Here is a 20,954-nt window from a genome sequence, read left to right as displayed (position 1 = left end):
TCCTTTAGGCAACAGGTCATTGTGACTGGGCAACCAGGGCAGTGCCTACACTGCCATGATTTTTGGGCATCAGGCAACAGATTACATACGTTTTGGAGCCAATGCGGCTCTGGCGACAGGCCCACAGATAGACGCTAACGGCTTTACACGGGTCCAGAGATGACAGAGAGGGAGATGACGGGGAGGCCGCAGTCAGCTCCTCAGACACAGCCACAGCAGCAGGGAGCAAGAGGGCGAGCGACGGCCCCCTCGCAGAGCACTCCACAGCCCCCCCTACCCGCCCCACCAGGAAAGACCACAATCCCCCACATCCACCACTTGCACCATAGGCTACCTCACTTGAGATCCCACAACCCCCACACCCCACCCCCCCCACCTCCCATGGTTCCCCCACTGACCCTGGCCCACAGCCCCCCCCCCTTCCAAGGCCACCAGCCCCCCCCCCCCCCCACACCGGCCATATACCTCCAACCACCCCACCATCTCTCGATCTTCTTCCCCTCCACCACCTCCCCTTCCGAGCACCCCCCTGATCCGCACCCGGTACAGGTGATCCCCCCAACCCAATCCCCCTCCTCCCACAGGAGGCGATGAGCCACACATGCCTACATTCTCCTCGCACCAACAGCCTTGCCCTCCCTACACAACCACCAGCTCATCTGCCCCTGCTGCTTGTCACACTTTTCCGAGATAGGCGCAGTTGTTACCATAGGAGTTCTTCCGTAGTGGCCCGTGGTCCTACCTAAGAGTTGCGGAGCGCGGAGAGTTCCCACTACCTCTGGAGGTGGGGATCTTCATGGTATGTAAGTCAAGGAGAGCAAGGTCCATCTACTAGCACCACCAGATGGACCAAACTACGCCTTCTTTCTTCACTCCTCTTACTCAGGGGATTGGACGGCGACACAAATAGAGGAGGTGAAGAGTCACGTGGCGGACCACATCTCCCAATGGATGGAATAAGGACTAGTACTATTTGCACAGTAGTGGCCAGGTTGCATGATGGACATTAACTAGAGGGCTGGTACTGAGGTCCCACACTTGAGCATTATCTTTCGAGCCCCTCCACAGTGGAGAGCTCCGATGGATGTGATCGAGTGGCCCTTGGCACAGGCGGTCCGTTTTTACCAATGTACAGAGTCACAACTCTCAGCCTCGATGATAGATGCATTAGTGGTACCACCTGGAGCATCTATCACCCCTATGATCCCACCCGAGGGCCACCATGGGGGACTGGAGTTCGCCATCCAAGCCTGCGGCAAAGCGTACTCGCATGCCCCATAGTTCCTCCTCCTCAGTAGCAGCTTCCACACCGAACAAATGCCTATTTGGTCAATCACAAGTTTCCCCATGAGCTTACACCTTGCATCCTGGAATGTGAATAGTCTCCACTACAGTGGGGCATGTGGTTCTAGGAAGTTGATTGTTCAGCAAGAGTTGCAACTGGCCCTTTAGATGGATAGATATCCTACTTCTGCAAGAGCACAAGCTCACCCCCGCCCAGGCCCATTGGGTAGGGAAGGTTCTCCCAAGCAGGTCACACACCTACTGGGAGTACGCCATCGCTGCCCACGGTAGGAGTGGAGGCGTATGCACCTCTATTGGCCCGAGCCTTACTACATGTGTACGGGATCATGGGGCGATTGTGGCAGGGAGGATTCTTTGGATCAGGTTGGATATTGGGGACTCGTGCCTCAGAGTCCTCAATGTCTATGCCCACACTAAGGTGAGGGCACCAAGTTCTTGGTGGAGATTACAGCAAGACTCCCAAAGGTGAACTCGATTATTGGAGGAGACTTCAACAACGTGGAGGCCTTAGAGGACCAATAGAGTAGAGGCACAAACTACCAGGGCATGGCTGGGGAGGAACACGAGGCATAGGAGGTCTTTCTACTAGTAGTAGGAGCTCGCGATCCTTGAAGAGACCCAACTTTCCACAGGAGGGAAAGGTCATTGGACTTCTCCTGGGGATACAGGTGGCTAGGTGGAGTCTTGTTGTTGGAGCAGTTGGACACGCTCTATGTGGGAGAGTGGGGATACTCTCACAGAGGCCAAATAGCGCAGTTGGCTGGCACCACTATGTCCGATCACTGCCCAGTCCTCCTGACACTTAATCCCCCAGCATCACACCTAGATACATGATCATGTTGGATCCTTGACTCAATTTACACGAGGGAGGAGGTAAAGAGATAGATTGAGCAGATTCGGACTAGGGAGTGGGGCAGGAGGGACCCGATCGCAGAGGAGGTCGCAGAGGTCCTAGCCGAGTCAAGCAGGATCTGCCAGGAGTGAGCCCTACAGGCCAGGCAATAGAGCTCGGAGGAGAGAGCGCTCCGGAGGGACCTAGCAGCCACGCAAAGATTATTACATGAGACTCCAGGGGATCCCATCCTCCACGCACAGGAGGTGCGGGCACGAGCAGCCATCGCTGGCCTATAGGACAAGCGCTTGGAGTTCTCATTTCGCACCTCAACAGCCTTCTAGGCGTGCGGGAGGGAGGCATGATATGCAGGGAGTTTTTTCAGGCACACTAGTCCCGCACCTCAGGAGAGCAAATACGTAGCCTTCGGGATCAGTATGGGAGGATTCGCTCTAGCCTAGACGAGGTGATGGAGATTGCCACCGACTACTACAGACGCCTTTTCCAACAGGAGATAGCCTTAGCCAGAGGACAATGTTGCAAACAACAGGTCGGGGATCACATCCCATCCCTCGTCACAGAGAAGATGGGACGCTCCCTCCTAGACCCCTTCATAGAGAAGGAATTAGAGGAGACTTTCCACACACGACGGGCAGAAATGCCCAGGAGAGGATGGCCTTTCTAAGGCCTTCTTCACTACCTAGTGGGAAGTGGTGAAGGACCCCTTACTGATGGCCTTCCAAGAGATTTTCACTTCAGGACAAATGCCAAGAAGTCTTTCGGCAGCCCAAAGGGGGAGACCCGACTAGAGCTTTCCCAATGGAGACCGATCACTTTATTGTCGGTGGCCTATAAGGCACTGGCAAAGATGATTGGTAGACATCTACACCTTGTGCTTCCAGACATCATTCATGACACATAGACAAGCTTTGTCCAGGACAGGAGCATCCTAGACAATGTATTCACCTTCTTTGAGGCAACAAAGTGGGCTCAGCATAGTGGGCAGGGACTGGCCGTACTACTCCTGGATTTCGAGAAAGCCTACGACAGGGTGGACTGGGATTTCCTAGAGGGCACCATGGTGAGGCTGGGCTTCCCCCATGCATGGATCCACAAGGTCTCCGCACTTAAGAGATTGGCTACCAGCAAGATTCTCATAGGTGGCAGGCAAGGAGAGGAGTTTTGGCTGTGGAGATTGGTCCGGCAGGGCTGCCCCCTAGTCCCGTATCTGTTCTTGCTCTTTGCAGAGGCGATGTCTTATTTCCTCAAGTCACGAGTGACCAGTTTACATGGCCTCTGACTTCCAATGAGATAGGAGACGGAGTTGTTAGACTCAAAGTATGCAGATGACACAGCACTCTACATAGAGAATGATAAGTTGATGCTAGAGAGAGTGAGACTGGCTCTTGAGGTGTTCTATACTGCAGTGGGAGCGAAAATCAACTAGAGAAAGTCGGTTGGTTTCTAATAGACCCGGACTCTAGTACGGAGTGGAGTATCCACTTGGGATTTAGATGGGTGAGTAGAGGGCAAACAGTCCGTTACCTAGGGTTCCAAGTGAGACTCGACATCACTTGTGCCCAGCAGTTTCTTCCAGTCCTGCACTCTACTCGGAGGAAGCTAACCTACTAGAGTACTACTCGCCTATTCCTACCAAGCCGAGCCCTGGTAGTGAACCAAGTTCTCCTAGCAGCAGCCTAGTACATCACCTTGTGTTGGTGCTTCTCCTCATCCTATGTAGTGCAGCTTCGCCGCCTAGGGCGGAACTTCCTTTGGTCCGGGTCAGACGGCTCCGAGGATTCCCGGGCCAAGGTGGCATGGGCGACCATCATCCAGCATCAGTCAGGAGGCCTTGGGATCATAGATCCAGAGTATCAAAGTATGGCTCTCTTGGACAAGCTAGTAGTCCGCAACCTCACTCCAAGAGGGCAAACCTGGAAGATCCTATTGCATGAGGGACTTCAGGATTGTAGACCGAGACTTGGCGGTGAGTGGTAGTCGTCCCTAAGATGGATATTCACGACAGCCCACATCATCCCCCCAGATCCTCCTTCCTATACAGCTTGCTCTGTGTTTAGCAGGGCTTTCGTAAGGCCCTAATCCAAAGCCCCCCAAGCTGCCAATAGGAGATAGACCGTCAACTGATGATTTGAAACCCCCAAGTCAAAGATCGAGAAGGAGCATAGATTGGCGGCCGCCCCCACACCCAGTGGACTAGTTGGGAGGCCAAACCGGCTCGTACCATCAGGACATGGCGGGAGGTGTACAGGATGGTGGACGAGGAGGTGCTACAACGTGTAGTAAGCTGCTAGAGAGGAGTGGAGCTGAGAAGAAGGAAGACAGACGCAACAATACCTTAGGAGTGGCTTGCTCCCCCGATTCGAGAGCCAATAGAGCCTGGGGAGATATGGGCCGCTAGGTTCTCACCAACACGTATCCCCCTATAAGTGACAGGTAGAATGGGCGGCGCCCCACCTAGGACCTTCACCGTGCACGAGGGGGGGTGTATGGCCCTTGACAGAGGGCAACAGTATGTGGGGATAGCTATCCTTTCATGGAGAAGGATGTGGGTGATTGGCCTTCAAGGGAAGACATGGCGGTTGGACCCTTATGTCTTCTTGAAGGAACTCAAGGAGTGGCGCCTCTGGATCTGGGAGGGCAGGCCATTTGATGAGCTCGAGTGGGACCCGAGAGAGTAGCTATGGCCGACCACTGCGGTCGCCAAGAAGCCACTGAAATTCGTGGAGTACACTGCTAGGATTGGTAGACATGTACTGATGCAAGAGGACATGGATTGGGCACCATCACATAGTAGGCACTGGGCAGAGCACAACATCACAGAGCCTTTCCGATGGACCTTCTGGCACTGCCTATGGGATAGTTTTATATTTTTTATGGCTGGTGGCACACAGAGGCTTGGCGGTGAGAAGTTGGCTAGCCCAAATATAGGAGGGAGGTTGTAAGCGATACACACTACAGCCTATGGAAACACCAAAGCACTGCCTTTGGTCGTGCGAGACGGCGCAGCTAGTGTGGAGAGGAGCATCCTGCATCCTTCGTTGTATAGCACCCAGCCTTGGATATATCTCATGGGGAGCTTTCTGTTGGCAGGCAGGCAGTCAGCCAGGGCTGTCACCTGTTGTATGAGGCCGGGATGCAAGACACGATATTCATTATTGAGACAGGGTCGTGCGCAGTGGTCGGCCTGGAGGTTCTACCCATCAGCCAGGTATTGGAGGCCACAGCAGACCGCTCTAAGATATGGGAGATCGTGGGAGTCTTACTGGATGGCATATCTAGAAGGCACGGTGTCAAGAGGCTTTTGGCAGAGAGAGACTTTCAGCACAAACGACCTTAGTAGAGCTCTGGACCTCCATCATCCACTCCCTCCGCGGCCGATGGGACCAAGTGCAGCGCGAATCCAGGGCTCAGCAGGAGCTCCGTTGTCATTTCTTGCACACTTCGGGCGACCAGAACCTGTTTTTTGTGATATAGGTAGGCACCCCAGATGGCAATATATCCCCCTCTCCATGGCTTCTTTCCCCCATCCCCCCTAGACCACCCTGAGAGGCTTATACATCTGATAGATTTGTGACTCTGCATCAGCTCCAGCTAGTCTATTTGAGCATGAGCACTTCCTTATATTCAGGTTTTTTCTAAAGTAATATAATTAGCCACATTTTATTTGCAAGGTGTGCACTGGTGTGTGCTTAACTGGAAGTTTCCCATGATTGGGCTAGCCATCTAGCCCCCAAAACCTTAAGGTGATGGATGGTTGGCCTCTGGTCTATCCACTTATGGAAATCTTCTTGCATTTAGTCTAGGATTTAGACCTTGTCTCAACACATCACTGCTGCAGTGATAGTGAGCTAGTTTTCTTTAGCAAGTGTGGATTGCTTTTCCAACACTCCCCCTCAAACCACACCTTGGTTGAGGTCGTAGTGCCATCTAAACTTAGCAATGCAAGCTCTGATACCGAGTTTGAAATTGAGAGGAGGCCCTTATACCTCCCCTTCCCGAGAGATGACTTACTCTTTTTATAGTGAGTGTCAAAGATGTTTCTATAGGGAATATATTCAAGGGAGTGAGCGTTGAAGTGGAAGCACGGAGCGGAAGTAAGAGCTATGGTGGAGGGAGCAAGAGTAAGAGAGAGACACACACAAGATGTGGGAACTCCAATAGTCACAATGTGTGACTGGCCTTCCCTTTATTCAAATGTCACTGTAAGAATAAAGAATAAAGAGACAATTATGGATGCCTGCCACCAAGTAACTTATACACGATGCGAGTACTGTCAATGTAACTAATACACAGGTGGCTAGACACAAGCATCTTTACCCCTAACAACCTCCCACTTAAAGGCAAATATACCTCTAGTGAGAAGAGGACAAGAAAAAGTGACAAAGTACAAATGTACAAAAGTACAACAGGATGAGGCATAGTAGCCAAAAACGTTAGAAACGTTTAGAAACGAAACGTCAGAAACGTGTTTCGTAAGTTTCTTTCAAGAGGGGGTAAAATAAGAAATGCGGGTTTTTTTTCATGGGAATTTTTAATAGTTTTGACTGGGGAAAGAGGTTTTAAACCTCTATGGAACTCTCTCTTAAACAAAGAATGACTAATTGAGCTTGAGTGATAATAGAGTCAATTGAGAATAATACACTATATGTTACATATCCATGATCCATTATTGACTTGTCACTTATGTCAAAGTTAATCTTTGGACAATCTATACTATGGTTTAGAACTCAAACATTATGATTCATATATATCATACAAAGAAAATTAAAATTAACATGTAAATAGCCTACCTATAATATGGACTCGGTCAAGTTGCAACATCATGATTCTCATTTCAAAACAAACTAATAAAATGTCAAAATCGAGAATGAATTGTAATATATCATAAATAACTCATAAATGAGACTAAAGTCGTACAATATTCAAATCTCAAGACAAGAATAGATTCTAGATTGACAAAGTCCAATAACTAAACAAAATCACAAAAAAACAGTCTCTCATTCAAAATCTTGAGCCCTCACGAGTCATTACACATCATCATTATCATGTTTAACATTGCCCAATAGTTTTTTGTCAAAAAAACCATGTTTTGGGTTTCGATTCACCAAAAAATTTAAAAAAAATAAAAACACCTACGTTTTTTACTCTCAGAAACGTTTCGTATTTTAAGAAACGTTTCGTAAGTTTCAAACTCAAAGAAATGCGTTTCTTAGCTGCTGTGGGATGAGGAAAGATGTCATCTCATCCAATGCCCATCAACTTCCTAAGGAAGGCAAAATGCTCCACTGAGAGACTTTTAGTGAGCAGATCTGCAAGATTTTGGTCAGTTGAGATCTTGACAAGTTCAATGGACTTATCCTCAACGACCTCTCTAATAAAGTGGTAGCACACCCTCAATGTGCTTCGTCTTCGCATGGAAGAGCAAATTCTTGGCTAACCGAATAGCACACATAGAATCTCAATGCACAAAGGATATCATCAGTAATCCTAAGGTCTGCCACCACCAAATGGCCTAACCACAAGGCCTCCTTTTACAAGCCTTAGTGGCTGTAACATACTCTACCTTTGTAGTAGATAGTGCCATGCATTTCTGCACCCTGGACATCCAAGAAATAGCACCTCCAACAAAGGTAAAGACATATCCAAAGGTGGACTTCCTACTATCTGCATGTTCTGCATAATCAAAGTCACTATACCCTATGACTCATGTATCTTGGCCACCATAACAGATGCACATAGTTGTTGTGCCCTTCAAGTATTGCATGATATTATTAATGACATCACAATGTCATCGGCCGAGTATAGCCATATAGCATACCATAACTCCCACTACAAATGCTATGTCATGGCGAGCGGTTATCATGGCATACATCAAACTACCCACTACGGAGGCATAAGGGACCTTGGCTATCTTGGCCTTTTGCTCGTCGAAATTAGCCTAACTAATCTTCATGTAAGAAGGTAAAGGACAGCCAATAGACTTAACATCCTGTAGATAAAACCGCTCAAGGACCTTCTAGATGTACTCCTATGACAAGTAAAGGACGCCTTAGAGTAATCACGTGTAATACGCATCCCAAGAATATGTGAGGTCTATCCCATGTCCTTCATCTCCTCAAAGCTCTGTTTCAGCTAAGCTTTCAAGGCATCCAACTTATCATGAGCACTGTCAACAATCAACATGTCATCCATATAGAGGATCAAAATCATAAGGCTGACATCACGAGCCTTCTTTGTGTATAAATACGGATCCATATTACTATAGGAATATCCCTGTGAATGCATAAAAGCATTAAACTTGTGGTACCATTCCCTAGGTACCTACTTAAGGCCATAAAGGCTCTTTCTCAATCTGCACACTAGGTGGTCCCTACTAGATTCTGCAAAGCCCTTGGGCTACTCCATGTAAATCTCATTATGCAAGTTCCCATGAAGAAAAGCCGTCTTGGTATCCATGTGATAAAGATCTAAGTTAAGCTAAGCAACCAAAGCCAATACTAAGCATAGGGTAGTCATCTTCACGACAAGAGAAAAGACTTTGCCAAAGTCCACACCATGTTCTTGCTTGAATCCCTTAGCAAGCAATCTAGCCTTGTATGCCGGCTTGGGGCTCTAGGGGTACTTTTTAACTTGTACACCCATTTACATGGCAAAGCACACTTTCTAGAAGGCAAAGAAACCAAATCCCATATGATTTTCTTGTAGTGAGTCATACTTTGACTGCATGGCCTTCTCCCAAGAGAAACTATCATCTCTGCACATGGCCTCATCATAGATAAGAGGCTCACCACCATATATCACCATAACATAATCCATAGAGGAATCAAACCGCACAGGCTGTCGTCTATCTCTAATAGACCGCCTCAAAACAAGCCGTGAAGCCTATACATACTGTGGAGTATTAGAGAGCTGGGCCATTAGAGCATCAACCGCGATTGTAGGCTCTCTAACTGACTCTACAGTAGCAAGAGACTGCTCCCGAAATATCACCCTACGTACCTCAACGACATGCTTAGGCTATTTATACATTTTTTTCTCATGGAAAACAATATCATGGTTGCGGATAACCTTCCAAGCCTGCAAATCCCTTAGGTGATTGCCCATCTCACCTGCATCCCTATAGATGCATTTCCTAGACTTAGGATCCAACTTATTACACTTGTCCTTGGCAACATGGTAGAAAGGCTCACAACCAAAGACACACAAATGAGCATATAAGGGAGGTTTTCTAGACCATGCCGCCTCTGCAACCTAATAGTCAAGAGTCGTACATGCAGACCGATTAATCAAGTTTACGGAAGTTGTAACAATCTCAGCCCAAAAATGTTGTGGTAAGCCTATCTGGCTAAGCATACTATGGACTCACTCCTGAATTGTCCTATTCATGTGCTCAATCCCATACTATTCTAGGGTGGAGTGTATGAGGCAATAGACTTTTGATTTCTACTTAATAGGATATGCCCAAACCTTACGTGTATAGTCATCACTGATGGTAACAAAGTACTTTGCACCACCTAACGACTTGCAGGACATGGGACCACATACATCCGAATGAACAAGAGCCAAAGGCTCACCCATGCATGTCATACCAAACGTTTTATGTGTATTACATATCTGCCTCCCTTATTATAGACAATGATCACAAGACTCAAAGCACTTATAGTTGAGGGATGGAAGATACCGCAAATGGGTAAGCATTTTCATTCCTTTGAAGGAAATGTGCCCAAGGCGACAATGCCAAAGAGATACTTGTGAAGCTGCATCCACTGTCAAAACATGGTCAATTGACCCACATACAAGTAAGGGATAGAGAGCATTGGACTTAGCACCACGTGCAATGACAAGATTTCCACTAATAATCTTCCATGAGGAATCACCAAAAGAAACTACATAACCTGCATCATTCAAAGTGCCAACAAAGATAAGGCTCTTTGTGAGAGCCGCTATATGATGTACATCATGAAGAGTAAACACGCTACCTGAACCAAACTGCAATTGGACATCACCAATACCAACGATCTCTAATGCCATGTCATTACCCAAACAACATATCCAGTCAAACTACGATAGGAGTAAAACCGCTCTCTATGAGGGGTCACATAAAAGGAAGCCCTTGAATCTACCATCCAACACTAAGTATACCCTAACAAAGCATCAATCAACTATGAAGTATTAAGAGAAAAAAGTGCAAGTATGAAATCATCATCAGAATCAGTCTACATGACATTAATCTCTTCAATCTAAACACTGGACTTGCTAGGGACAATGTTGCAATCATCATTTTTGTCATGTACTTTACCCTTGCCCTTTTCCTTACGTTTGTCCTCACGCATTTTATGACACTATGGCCGAATATGTCCTACTTTTTACCTTAGTCTGACACATTGATCCTTTGACAATTCTCAGTGCCAATCGCATATACACTCAGTGCTAGTTGCAACTATTTCCTAGCAATTGCAGTTTTGTCTTGTATCAGTGATTGCGCCTCTTTGACATTGATTCCTTACTGGTATACTTCATTTTCAGCATGCTGTAATTGTAGTTTACTGCACTGTTTATGCGGGTAGTCACCTCTGTTTGACAATCTTTTGCATTGAGTTTGTGGATAACTCATTACTTGGTCAGTACCCCTTGTTTTTAGCTTGATCTAGCAGGGGTTTTGGGGCTGATTTGCAGGTTATTACAGCAGTCTGTTTTGCCCTTTTACGCATTTTCTTGATCTCAGTATAGCTGGTGGTTCCAATGATAGTGCTATCTTTAATACTGACAAGTTGGATAGCACCAACTACAACTATTGGAAGGCCCAAATCTGGCAAGTTTTAGTGCAAAAAATGTAGGTTAAGCCTTTGAAACATGCAAAAATGCAAAGGATTGGGCTGAATTGGATGAGCTATATAAGTCCACCATAATTTTATTCCTCTCTAAGCACGTGTTCTATAATGTTGTCTCTAATGGGCGGTCTACATGGGACTTAAGGGATAAACTTCACAATATCTATGACAAGCAAAGCTCCGCTTCTCAAATGCATTGGTTGAAGCAACTCATGGACCTTCGAATAAAGGAGAACACTTCCACGCCAACTCACTTGAACTCACAGATAACAGAAGAGACCAACTAAAGGCACAACGGACTGAGCAATGTAACGGAAGCTCAATATATAGCTCACCAAGATGCATACATCACTAAAAACAGCGTGACAAAAATAGGCGCCAGCCCAAAAGCAATGTCAAATCAGCCCACTAAGATCAATTGTGTACAAAAGCATGACGAGAGCATGTACATGTCACCAAGTCCTACACTCGCACTATTAGACCCTCAAGCTCAACTACATACCAAATGTTCAATATAACATCCAAGTGTCAAGTAGCCGCTCCCACTAGAACAAAACTCAAATGCCAGACGAGCAAACAAAGCTCAAAACATCATGTGAAAGGCATCCATACATCCAAGATCCAAGTAGCATTTATGCGGGAGCATCTAACCCAAGTCACTTGCAAAGTTCTTACTATAGCATCAAATGACCATTCATAACAGTGAATGAAAACCAATGTCAAGAGTCAAAGCTCCAATCTCAGCTCAAGAGCATGTAAAGGTCATAACCAAGCATGTAAGATCAGTGGTATATCCCAATGTAGCATCCAAAGTACTTGAGAAGCATCCAATGGAAATAGGCATAAAATATCTATGATAAAATAGTATTACAGCAGTAAAAAAACCTTTGTAAAACTAAGCAAAAGGGTGCTCAAATCAGTCCCATAGCATTCCAATACATTGGCATAACATCCCAAGTAATCCGGCATCAAATGGACATCCCGGGAAGCATAAGTGACCTCCGAACAATGAGGTAAGTGCTGTCCTGAACTGTATGACAATAAACTGTCACAAGCTGTGAATCGATAGCTGAACTCAAGAGCTTCAAATGATGCCCAGAATCACAAGACCAATGTGGGGGAAGAGTCCACAAGTTTGCCAAGTGCCAGGAGCAGTGTTAGGAGCTGAAGGATAGGCCTCAGAGTATCAACAAGTAGGCAGCAAAAACAAGCGCAATTCACACTATTGTTGTTGCTGCTCTTGCTAATGGGAATGGGTTAGGGAAGCACCTCAGGGGACTTAAACAAGTCTATCCACAAGCTGGAGAAAGTAGGAGATCAAAGCTCACCTCGAATGGAAGAAGCCACGGCTACCATTAAAATTGTGAGCTGAAGGCATTCTCCACAAGCTACCGGGTTGGGGCTCGAGCTCTCAAGAAACATGGCTCTAATACCAATTAAAGGGAGTGAGCCTTGAAGTGGAAGCACGGAGTGGAAGCAAGAGCTATGGTGGAAGAAGCAAGAGCAAGAGAGAGAGACACAAGATGTGGGAACTCCAATAGTCACGATGTGTAACCAACCTTCCCTTTATTCAAATGTTACTAAAACAAAAAAGAATGAAGTGAGTGATGGGCACCCACCACCTGCAGTGTACAAGTGTGCGGATAAATAATCCACAGTGTGGGCAACTAATATATGGTGCGGGTACTGTCAATGTAACTAATACACAGGCGGCTAGACACAGGCACCAATAGTAGGAGTTTGAGGTCACTTTTCAGACTTTTAGCATGTAGAAAGAGTATGCGCTCCACCAATGACGAGAAGGCTTCCATGACGGAACTTTTTTTCCGAAAATCATTCTTCTATTCTCAAAAAATAAATTTGGCATTTTTTATATTGTTAGTTTTGTTCAAATGAGTAAGGTAATTGCCGCTTTCCATCAGTAAAGCAGAGTACTGCCGTTTTTCCAATAGTAATGTTTTGCTGTCATATTTCAGCCGTTTCTCTTACCAAGGGGAAAAAAGATGGCGAAGCTTCTCCTCATTTGAAATCTTTGAGTACTCAATCCTCGTTCCCTCTCTCTTGCCTCCAATCTGCATCCTTTGGAGTTTCTGTTTGTTTTCTCTCCACTCAACCGCACATCTCTGCCCTCCATCTTCCTACTCTATGGGGATGTCTTCTCGGTGCAGAAGATCTGGTGCTTCCATCAAGTCCATAGTCACTTTCAATACGCTCGATGAGTAGGACAAGTGGGTCCCCTTGACCATAACAAAGGGAAATTGAATAATCATGCAGCAAAGAAAGTAAAAGAGGTCTTGGACAGCCAACCCTTTTTATCATGCTAGAAGGGCAGGATAATGGATTTTAGGCCTGGTGGCTCCCAAAAAGACAATCAAGAAGTGTGCATGCAGCATGTTGTCATGCATAAGAAGCTTCACTTTGAGCCCACTGCCTCTGATCTCCCTCTCCATAGACCCAACTATTGGTACATTTTGGTTACATCTACTTTCTAGCATGAATGAAGGTCCATGTTTCTTATTCACCTTGTAACTGACAAGACAAGTCAAGCAAATGAGCTCTTGGAAAAAGCTTTGATTCAACCCAGCTCATCCCCCTTTTATTCTTCTAGTGCTTTTGGTGCAAAGAAAGAATGGCTCATAGCATATGTCCATTAACTAACGCACGTTGAACAAAATCACAATAAAGAATCGATCTCCAATCCCTCAGATCAATGACATTCTAAATAGATTGCTAGGGGCAACCATTTTCAACCACATTGATTTGAAAGGTAAATATCACCAGATACACATTCGGCCAAAGGATGTACCAAAGACACCTTTTCAATGTCTTCTGGGTTGTATGAATTCCTTGCCATGCCTTTCGAACTTACAAATGCTCACGTCACTTTTAATTAGATGATGGATCACATCTTGAAGCCACATAGGGGATTTGTGGGCACCTTCTTTGATGACATGATTGTCTACTCAAAGAATAAGATAAAGCATAGAAAGTAATTGAAAATTGTGTTCAATTGAAAATTATATTCAATGAGATCCACTTTTGAGGCCACATTGTGTGAGTTGATGGCATTTATATGAACCCTACAAAGATTGAGGCAATACGTTCATAGCCACTGCTAAAAAATATGCATGAGATCCACAGCTTTTGGGTCTATATTCCTATTATAGGAAGTATGTGCGCAACTTTGTTGAAACTGCATCTCCATTGTATGCTTTCCAAAAGAAGGGTGTGCCTTTTAAGTGGACTGGGATGGAAATTTCAGTATTTCAAAAGCTAAAGAAATAAAATGACTTCAAATCCTGTGTTTGTGTTGCCTAATCTAAGGAAGTTATTTGTTGTTCAATGTGATACATGTGGAAACACCATCGGGGCTGTTTTAATGCACAATGGCCGAGTTGTGGCACACAAAGGACAAGATCTTTCAGGTTGACCAGTATATGGAAAACATGGATGTACCCTATGCAAAGGTGAAGTATGCTCTTTAGAGATCTCAAGCGAACCAAAAGAATGTAGTTAATCATTGTAGATGTGCTTTGCAGTTTGTAGAGGGCAATTATGCGTTGCTACATTTTAAAAAGGCAAGGATAAAAAAGATTAAAGATATTATAGGCCCTTCTAGGTGTTGGAGATATTATAGGCCCTTCTAGGTGTTGGAGAGGATCAACAATGTTGCTTATAGGCTGAAATTGCCTCAACACTAGCAGATACACAATGCCTTTCACATGAGCTTGTTTTGGCCTTTTCATGGTATTGTGCCCAAGGATGTTTATGCTAAAATTCAATCAAAGGTTAAGGAGCTAGATGAGACTTTGGTACCCGAGCAGAATTTGACACATCAAGAGAGAAAGATCAAAGGTAGAGACTCCAGAAGATACTTGGTAGATTTTCAAAATTGTTCACCAATGGATGCCAAGTGGAAGGAAAAAGATAACTTTTGTAGACCATCCTTAGTTGCTGCAACTTTACCTCAAGACTTTTCAATTAGAACCGACATTGAATCGGACTCACAATCAAGTTTAGTAGAGCAGGGATCCAAAGCATTGTTTGATACTCAAGGAGGAGATAACACTTCCACTCCTCCACTGATGGACAGCTCTCGTTTATAGTGAATCTCAGACTTCAGCATGCATCCAAGGTACTGTATTGACAGTATGTCTACCATGAGGTCACTATTTAGTCTACTAGTCACTGTAGTTTGTATGTAGATGGTTATGGTTTTTACCACACTCTGAACCCATACATTTACATCAATTTGTGATCAATTTTGTGATCACCATATGATCCAATTATGATCAGTTTATGCTCAATTCTTAGTGGTATTTAGCTAGTTCTATGGACAATAGCATGTTCAATGAATGCCATTGACAATTCAACCATAGTTTATGCTCAATTTATGCTTTACTATTGTTGCTTAGCAAAAATAGTTGAGAAACATGGGAAATGAATATATCCCATGATTTTTTGGCAGCAATTTTGGATTCTTTTTCAGTTTTTTGCTATTTTTATGCAAACTAGAAATTTTCAAGAAGCGTTTGGCAGTAGCATACTATGTTATTTTGACTATGATGCCTTTTGAAAATTCCAATGTAGTATACTTTGCTTTGCCACATTGTAGTGCAATCGAGGATGGTTGCAAAGATTTCAAGGGGGAGGTTTGTCATGGGGATGTGAAATTTAAATGCTTTACTTAGCATTTGATTAATTTAATAATTAAACATACAAACGTGAGATGCACATGTGATGTGTAAGCAAATTATTTTACGGTAGCAGGCCAAGGACACCATAATATAGCCCACTGCGAAAGGCAAAAGTTGTAACAAGTTATGTCCGTTAGGTTCTAGGTGGTTTTTGGTGTCAGATATTGGCCTAGAACACTTTAATTAGCCAGAAGTGTTCGTGGTGGTGACACTAGAGACTTGGCATCAATTACCTAATTGATGCCAATCTCAAGGCTAATAAGTGCTCTGAGATACTTGGGGAAAATTTTGGCTTAGCCAATCAACTAATTAATGTAGGTCTAAGGCAAATAAGTGCTCCGAGATACTTGGGGAAAATTTTGGCCTAGCCAATTTATTTGTTGGCCAATTAGACTATTTTTTTGAATGCATGAATAATTATTATGTTAATTTAAACTAATTATACTTTGAAAAATAATTTAATGGGCTGGATAATGTGGAAATTCAATTTAGAAGGCTATCACTTGGCAAAACTTGCCCATGCAAGTTTGGGAAAGCTGAATTGGGGCTGAAGAGAGAAGGAAATCTCATTTCTACATTTTGGAGCTGTTGGGAAGAGGTGTTGGACTGTTGTTACCTTCTTTTGGGACCGCTTCTCAGCCATTGGAGACCATTTTGGTAAAGGCAACTGCATATTTTTGACCAACGGAAGCTAGCAATTGTGGCTGATGCAATTTCTCCTAAAGATTAAGTCTGAATGGAAGCTCTAAAAAGCTTACAGCAGCTACCACTACAGCTCCAAGTTTAAATAGAGTGGATCCCAATAAAGCCTTTATGGTAGGAAATAAAACAACACCTCCGAAAAGAGCAGTAAAAGATATGGAGCTAGCGGGCAACACTGTCTAACCAACCTCTCCAAGCATAATTCCTCTCCTTTCCACCTCCCTATGCACATCCTACAATATAGCCTTCGTTGGTTTGCGAGGAGGATTCAAATGAGCAAGATCAGAGCTGGGGGACCAGCCACCCATCGTTGTGACAAACAGTGCATCTTTATGCCTTTCTTGAAAGATTTTGGGAGGAGATTTGATGATAACTTCATACCCATGAATTCTCTCTCTTCCTATCACTAACATCCCACAAAAATTGGGCAATGTGCCTGGCCTATGGCAAGGCTCTTGTAGAATGTGTGAGATGTCGAGAGAGAGCAGACCCAGAGGTACCATTGATGGGATTGTCCCAGAGCCCAAGAGTTGTGCAGGAGAGCTTTTAGGATTGTCTTTCATAGCACAATTGAGACTATGTATCAACTTGGGGGGCAGTAGCTTCGATCACAGCTAGAGGCCCAACATGTTTTTGTGAGGATTTTCAGGAGAGTCACACATTTCTTATCCTTAGTTAACATTTGAGCAGGAATCCGTTTCCAGATTACTTACAGACCCCAATGGACTGAGGAGTACTATCACAGATGGGAGTCTATTGCTTGCATCATTGCTTGGTCCATTTGGATTGCCATGTGTAGCCATGTCATTGACCTTAATAGATTGTTTCCACTACAGAGTTTCACTACAAAAGATGGGAGAGACTTCAAAGGGACCCTGAGCACAAGAGAAGGAGAGATGCTTTTATGTAGATATGGGACTCCAGCACCCTCTTTCACTTAGCACTACAAATGGTCTAGCATTATAGTCCACCAGATTGGTTATTCATTCAACCACCGTTTTTATTATATGCACCTAGCAATCTCTCAAAGGACTTTTGGTGTTTTACCTCTAGGATAATTCTGAGGTGTTACTAATGTTTTCTTCTCTTGGGAAATAAGAAGAACCTTATATTTGAGCCCCAACAAATCAAACAAACATGGGAAAGCATGGTCAGTTGCTCCATAATGTATTGAGAGACATAAATTATAGTTCCTTGATTATGCGATTAAATCTCTCTTTCTGAAGAAATGAGTAAACTGCCTTGGACAACAAGATGGGTTGTAGCCGAAGAAGACTATAAGCAATGTGAAATCTCTGGAGTAGTTCCACACTTGCAGGATCTAGGGATGCCCACCGTAAGTCTTAAAAATTCTGCACTAGGAAAACTCCAAAGAAGCATTGCACATGACCTAGAGTCCTTACTCCTCAGTCCCTTAACATAATCTAGAGTCTAATATGGAGCAGTTATTCCCAATCACAATGCTGCCTTTGCAAAACAAAGAAACATATTGTTGGTCAGGGTTTCCATGAGCTGCAACTGATGGCACATTAATCTCACCCAGCAAAGGCAATTGTAGTTAATGAAGACCACTGATTTGGGAAACTGTTAAACAAAAATCACAACAGAAAACTCGAACCCCCCCCCCCCCCAAAATAAAAATTTTGAAAAAAGACAAACAAACAAACTGGGGAAAAGCAGGAAGATATGAAGTGCCAAAAAATAAACACAGACAATGCTGATATTGTACACCATCATCCATGTAAATTTCTCAGGACAAGCTGTGTATTATCTGCTACCAGTGTCATTGCTATGTATTATTTAGTTGTGATTAAGAGGATAGCTCAGCTCTCTCAGGACAAGCTGTGCATTGTCCACTACCAGTGTCATTGCTATATATTATTTAGTTGTGATTAAGAGGATAGCTCGGCTCTCACATAACTTCTGTAGTTCAATCCAGTCTAACAACCATGCAACAACTGCCCTCAAGAAGTACATGACTATGTCAATACATCTAACAGTCATGCACTGTTGCTGTTAACAAGCACAACATCCAAATCAGATTCTTAGACTTCAGAAAACTATAGCTGCTTGCTTACATTTAGGCAGGCACGACAGAAATCCATATCCTCCCACATTTTTTTCAAAGGATTGTCTCCATCTGATTCTGGAACTTCCAGATCCTCCCATCTTCTTTTCCAACCACTTTCTGTGTCAGATCCTTCTGTACCTTCTTTGGCATCCATTAAAGTATGGATTTGACTCTCTGCAGCTTCTACATCCTGATGTGCTTGAAAGGCTTCGAATATACTTGCTTCTTTGCAACTTACATCTCTCATAATATAAGCCTCCTGAGCAGTCTGATGTTTTTTGAGCTCCTCAGAATTTTCTGAACCTTTGCCACATGCACTTCTTTTAATATCAGCTCGCTCGACAGTTTGGACTTCCAAGAATTCCCCTAGATCTGGACTGGATAGTGCTTCTTGGCTGACACAGTCTACATTAATGCTGTTAGGAATCAAGAACCTGGCACCTGAAAACACTGGCATTACTCCTCCCGTAGACTCCCATGAGCTTGATGCCTTAATAACAATGCCATTCTGTGCCAAGTCCTGCAACAGACAGCTAAATACCTTGCATACATTTGTTATTTTCCTAGTATCTAGCTGAAAGGAACCACTTTGTATACTCGTGCAACCTTGGAGGGTCTCTTCCTGGAGCTTCCCCTTGCTGCATGACTCTGTCGTACTCCCACAGCAGCTGTAAAATGGTGCAGATGCACCAATAGAAACACTGTCAACATCAAAGTTTGGTGACATCTGGATGCCTAAGCCTTCTTTCAAATTCAAAGATGCATGAACAGTTTCCTGTGGAACATGCTCTAAGGCAGGTAGAACCCCAACGGTCGTTTGTACAGGAGGCATGATAGATTTGAGTTCAGGTGTTTCTAGCATGCATAATGTCTTTGACTTATGTGTTTTGATCATCTGCCGCAAGTCCTGTACACTTTGTTTGATGTTTTCGCAAATCTCTTCATGAAGAAGGACCTCATCTGACAAGCTCCCATACTGACTAAAGTCTGTTTTTTTCTTGGATTTAGTGCCTGTAATCATAAAAGGCATAGGCTTTAATGAGAATCCACAACTAAAGAAGAGAATCGTGTTAGCAGAAAGGTGAAGAGCTCTTGGAAAATCAAATAAGCAAGCAAACAAACAGAGGTATTACAAATCTTATCACATAAGTTGTAGAAGAGGAAGATACCTTGCTATGGTCATTATTACTGCCTAAGAAAAAGGAAGATAATTGTTTTTCTTGATAGAAAGTTACTTTCTAAAATGTTATTCGAAACTCAGAATCCTCAGAGATAGCAAGTTTATGATACCTACTATGCAGGATATGACTGCAAAATGATAACCATACATGGCAGGTCATACCTCACTTGTTGCACTACTCATCTGCAAAAGAACATCCATATTTTACCACCTTGTACTTGTGAGAGAGTTGAAAAGTTCAAACATCCTAGACCAAAAAAGGCACCTGAGGACTCAAGAGACAAAAAAGATCAAGAGTTTTTGGTGGGATTACATGGGCCTGGGCTTTAGCTGCCAATGTCTCCAGAACAACATCTTCAAAGAAGTCCCCCAACACCACAAAGGGGTTCGGCTGCTGATATTCAGACAGTAAAGACAAAGGCACATCGGCTAGGTGGGAAGAACCGAGATACCTTCATCCTGTGGAGTGATGACTCTACCAGCAACATCAAAAGCCAATCTCTCTCTTTTGTCTTTTCGTGAAGATAATTTAATTAAGTAAATATTTACATCAGACCATCAGGTCAGCAAAGAAAAAACAGACACAAATGAAAGTCTACCAAGACTCTGACACAAAAATATCACACACAAAGGAGGACAGCTGGTGTGAAATGAACAATATCCAGCCAGAGAGCAGCAATGTCAAGAAGAACCAGATCAGCTGACACCATAGAGGAGATCTGCCATAACACTAACCACGAACATGGGCCACATGACCATCAACGCCCGATACAAAATCAAAAATAAAGGCATTCCGATTACGCCAAATATGCCACAGGGATGTCCATCTAAGGAAATAGAACACGCAGGAATAATCTGAATGCAAAGTAGACATGGAGGTCATCTTCGCCATAATCCACGAACAAGCTGATATCTGGTGCTGAGTCACCCAAGTCCACACACGGGAAACAAAACTCCAAATCTGTCGAGAAACAAGGCAAGAGACAAATAGATAAAGCAATATCTCATGACATATAGTGCAAAATACACAACAACCAACAGAGATCTTGCAGGCATGCAACACATCCCCAGTTGGAAGAACCCCACCCAATAAGCAACATCCACATGAACACTTTACCTTGATAAGGAACCTTAGACTTCCAAAGTTGGAAGAATCTTTCCTGCCATTTCTTTTTGCTATCCCGAATATGCCATAATTTATTAGCCTTTCCCGTGACCCATCTCTTGGCCTCCACCATCTAATGATATATCTCATAGATGACCTTTTCTCGAAATCATCAGGAAGCACAAACATCCAATCATACCAGGGAGACAA

The 20,954-nt window shown here is 44.1% G+C and overlaps 1 protein-coding gene across 2 annotated transcripts in view; it reads right to left on the bottom strand.

Annotated features, from left to right (window-relative positions):
* The window catches only part of LOC148026366 (protein CHROMATIN REMODELING 35-like), an 83,176-nt gene that overhangs the window by 35,607 nt on the left and 26,615 nt on the right, over positions 1-20,954 (bottom strand). For both annotated transcript variants that reach the window (XR_015692828.1, XM_087690800.1), the window contains exon 2: positions 18,467-19,470. Coding sequence is in view for 1 of the 2 variants with exons in the window: in XM_087690800.1 (XP_087546926.1) it covers positions 18,467-19,470 (1,004 nt within the window). In the remaining variant the exon portion in view is untranslated. The remainder of the gene's footprint in view (positions 1-18,466; positions 19,471-20,954) is intronic.

The sequence above is a fragment of the Lygodium microphyllum genome, chromosome 13 (assembly GCF_053477565.2).
Source record: "Lygodium microphyllum isolate KBCC chromosome 13, Lygodium_microphyllum_v1.1.10, whole genome shotgun sequence".
Lineage (NCBI taxonomy): Eukaryota > Viridiplantae > Streptophyta > Polypodiopsida > Schizaeales > Lygodiaceae > Lygodium > Lygodium microphyllum.
The sequence above is the reverse complement of the archived record's forward strand: the minus strand, read 5'-3'. Positions and strand labels throughout refer to the sequence as shown.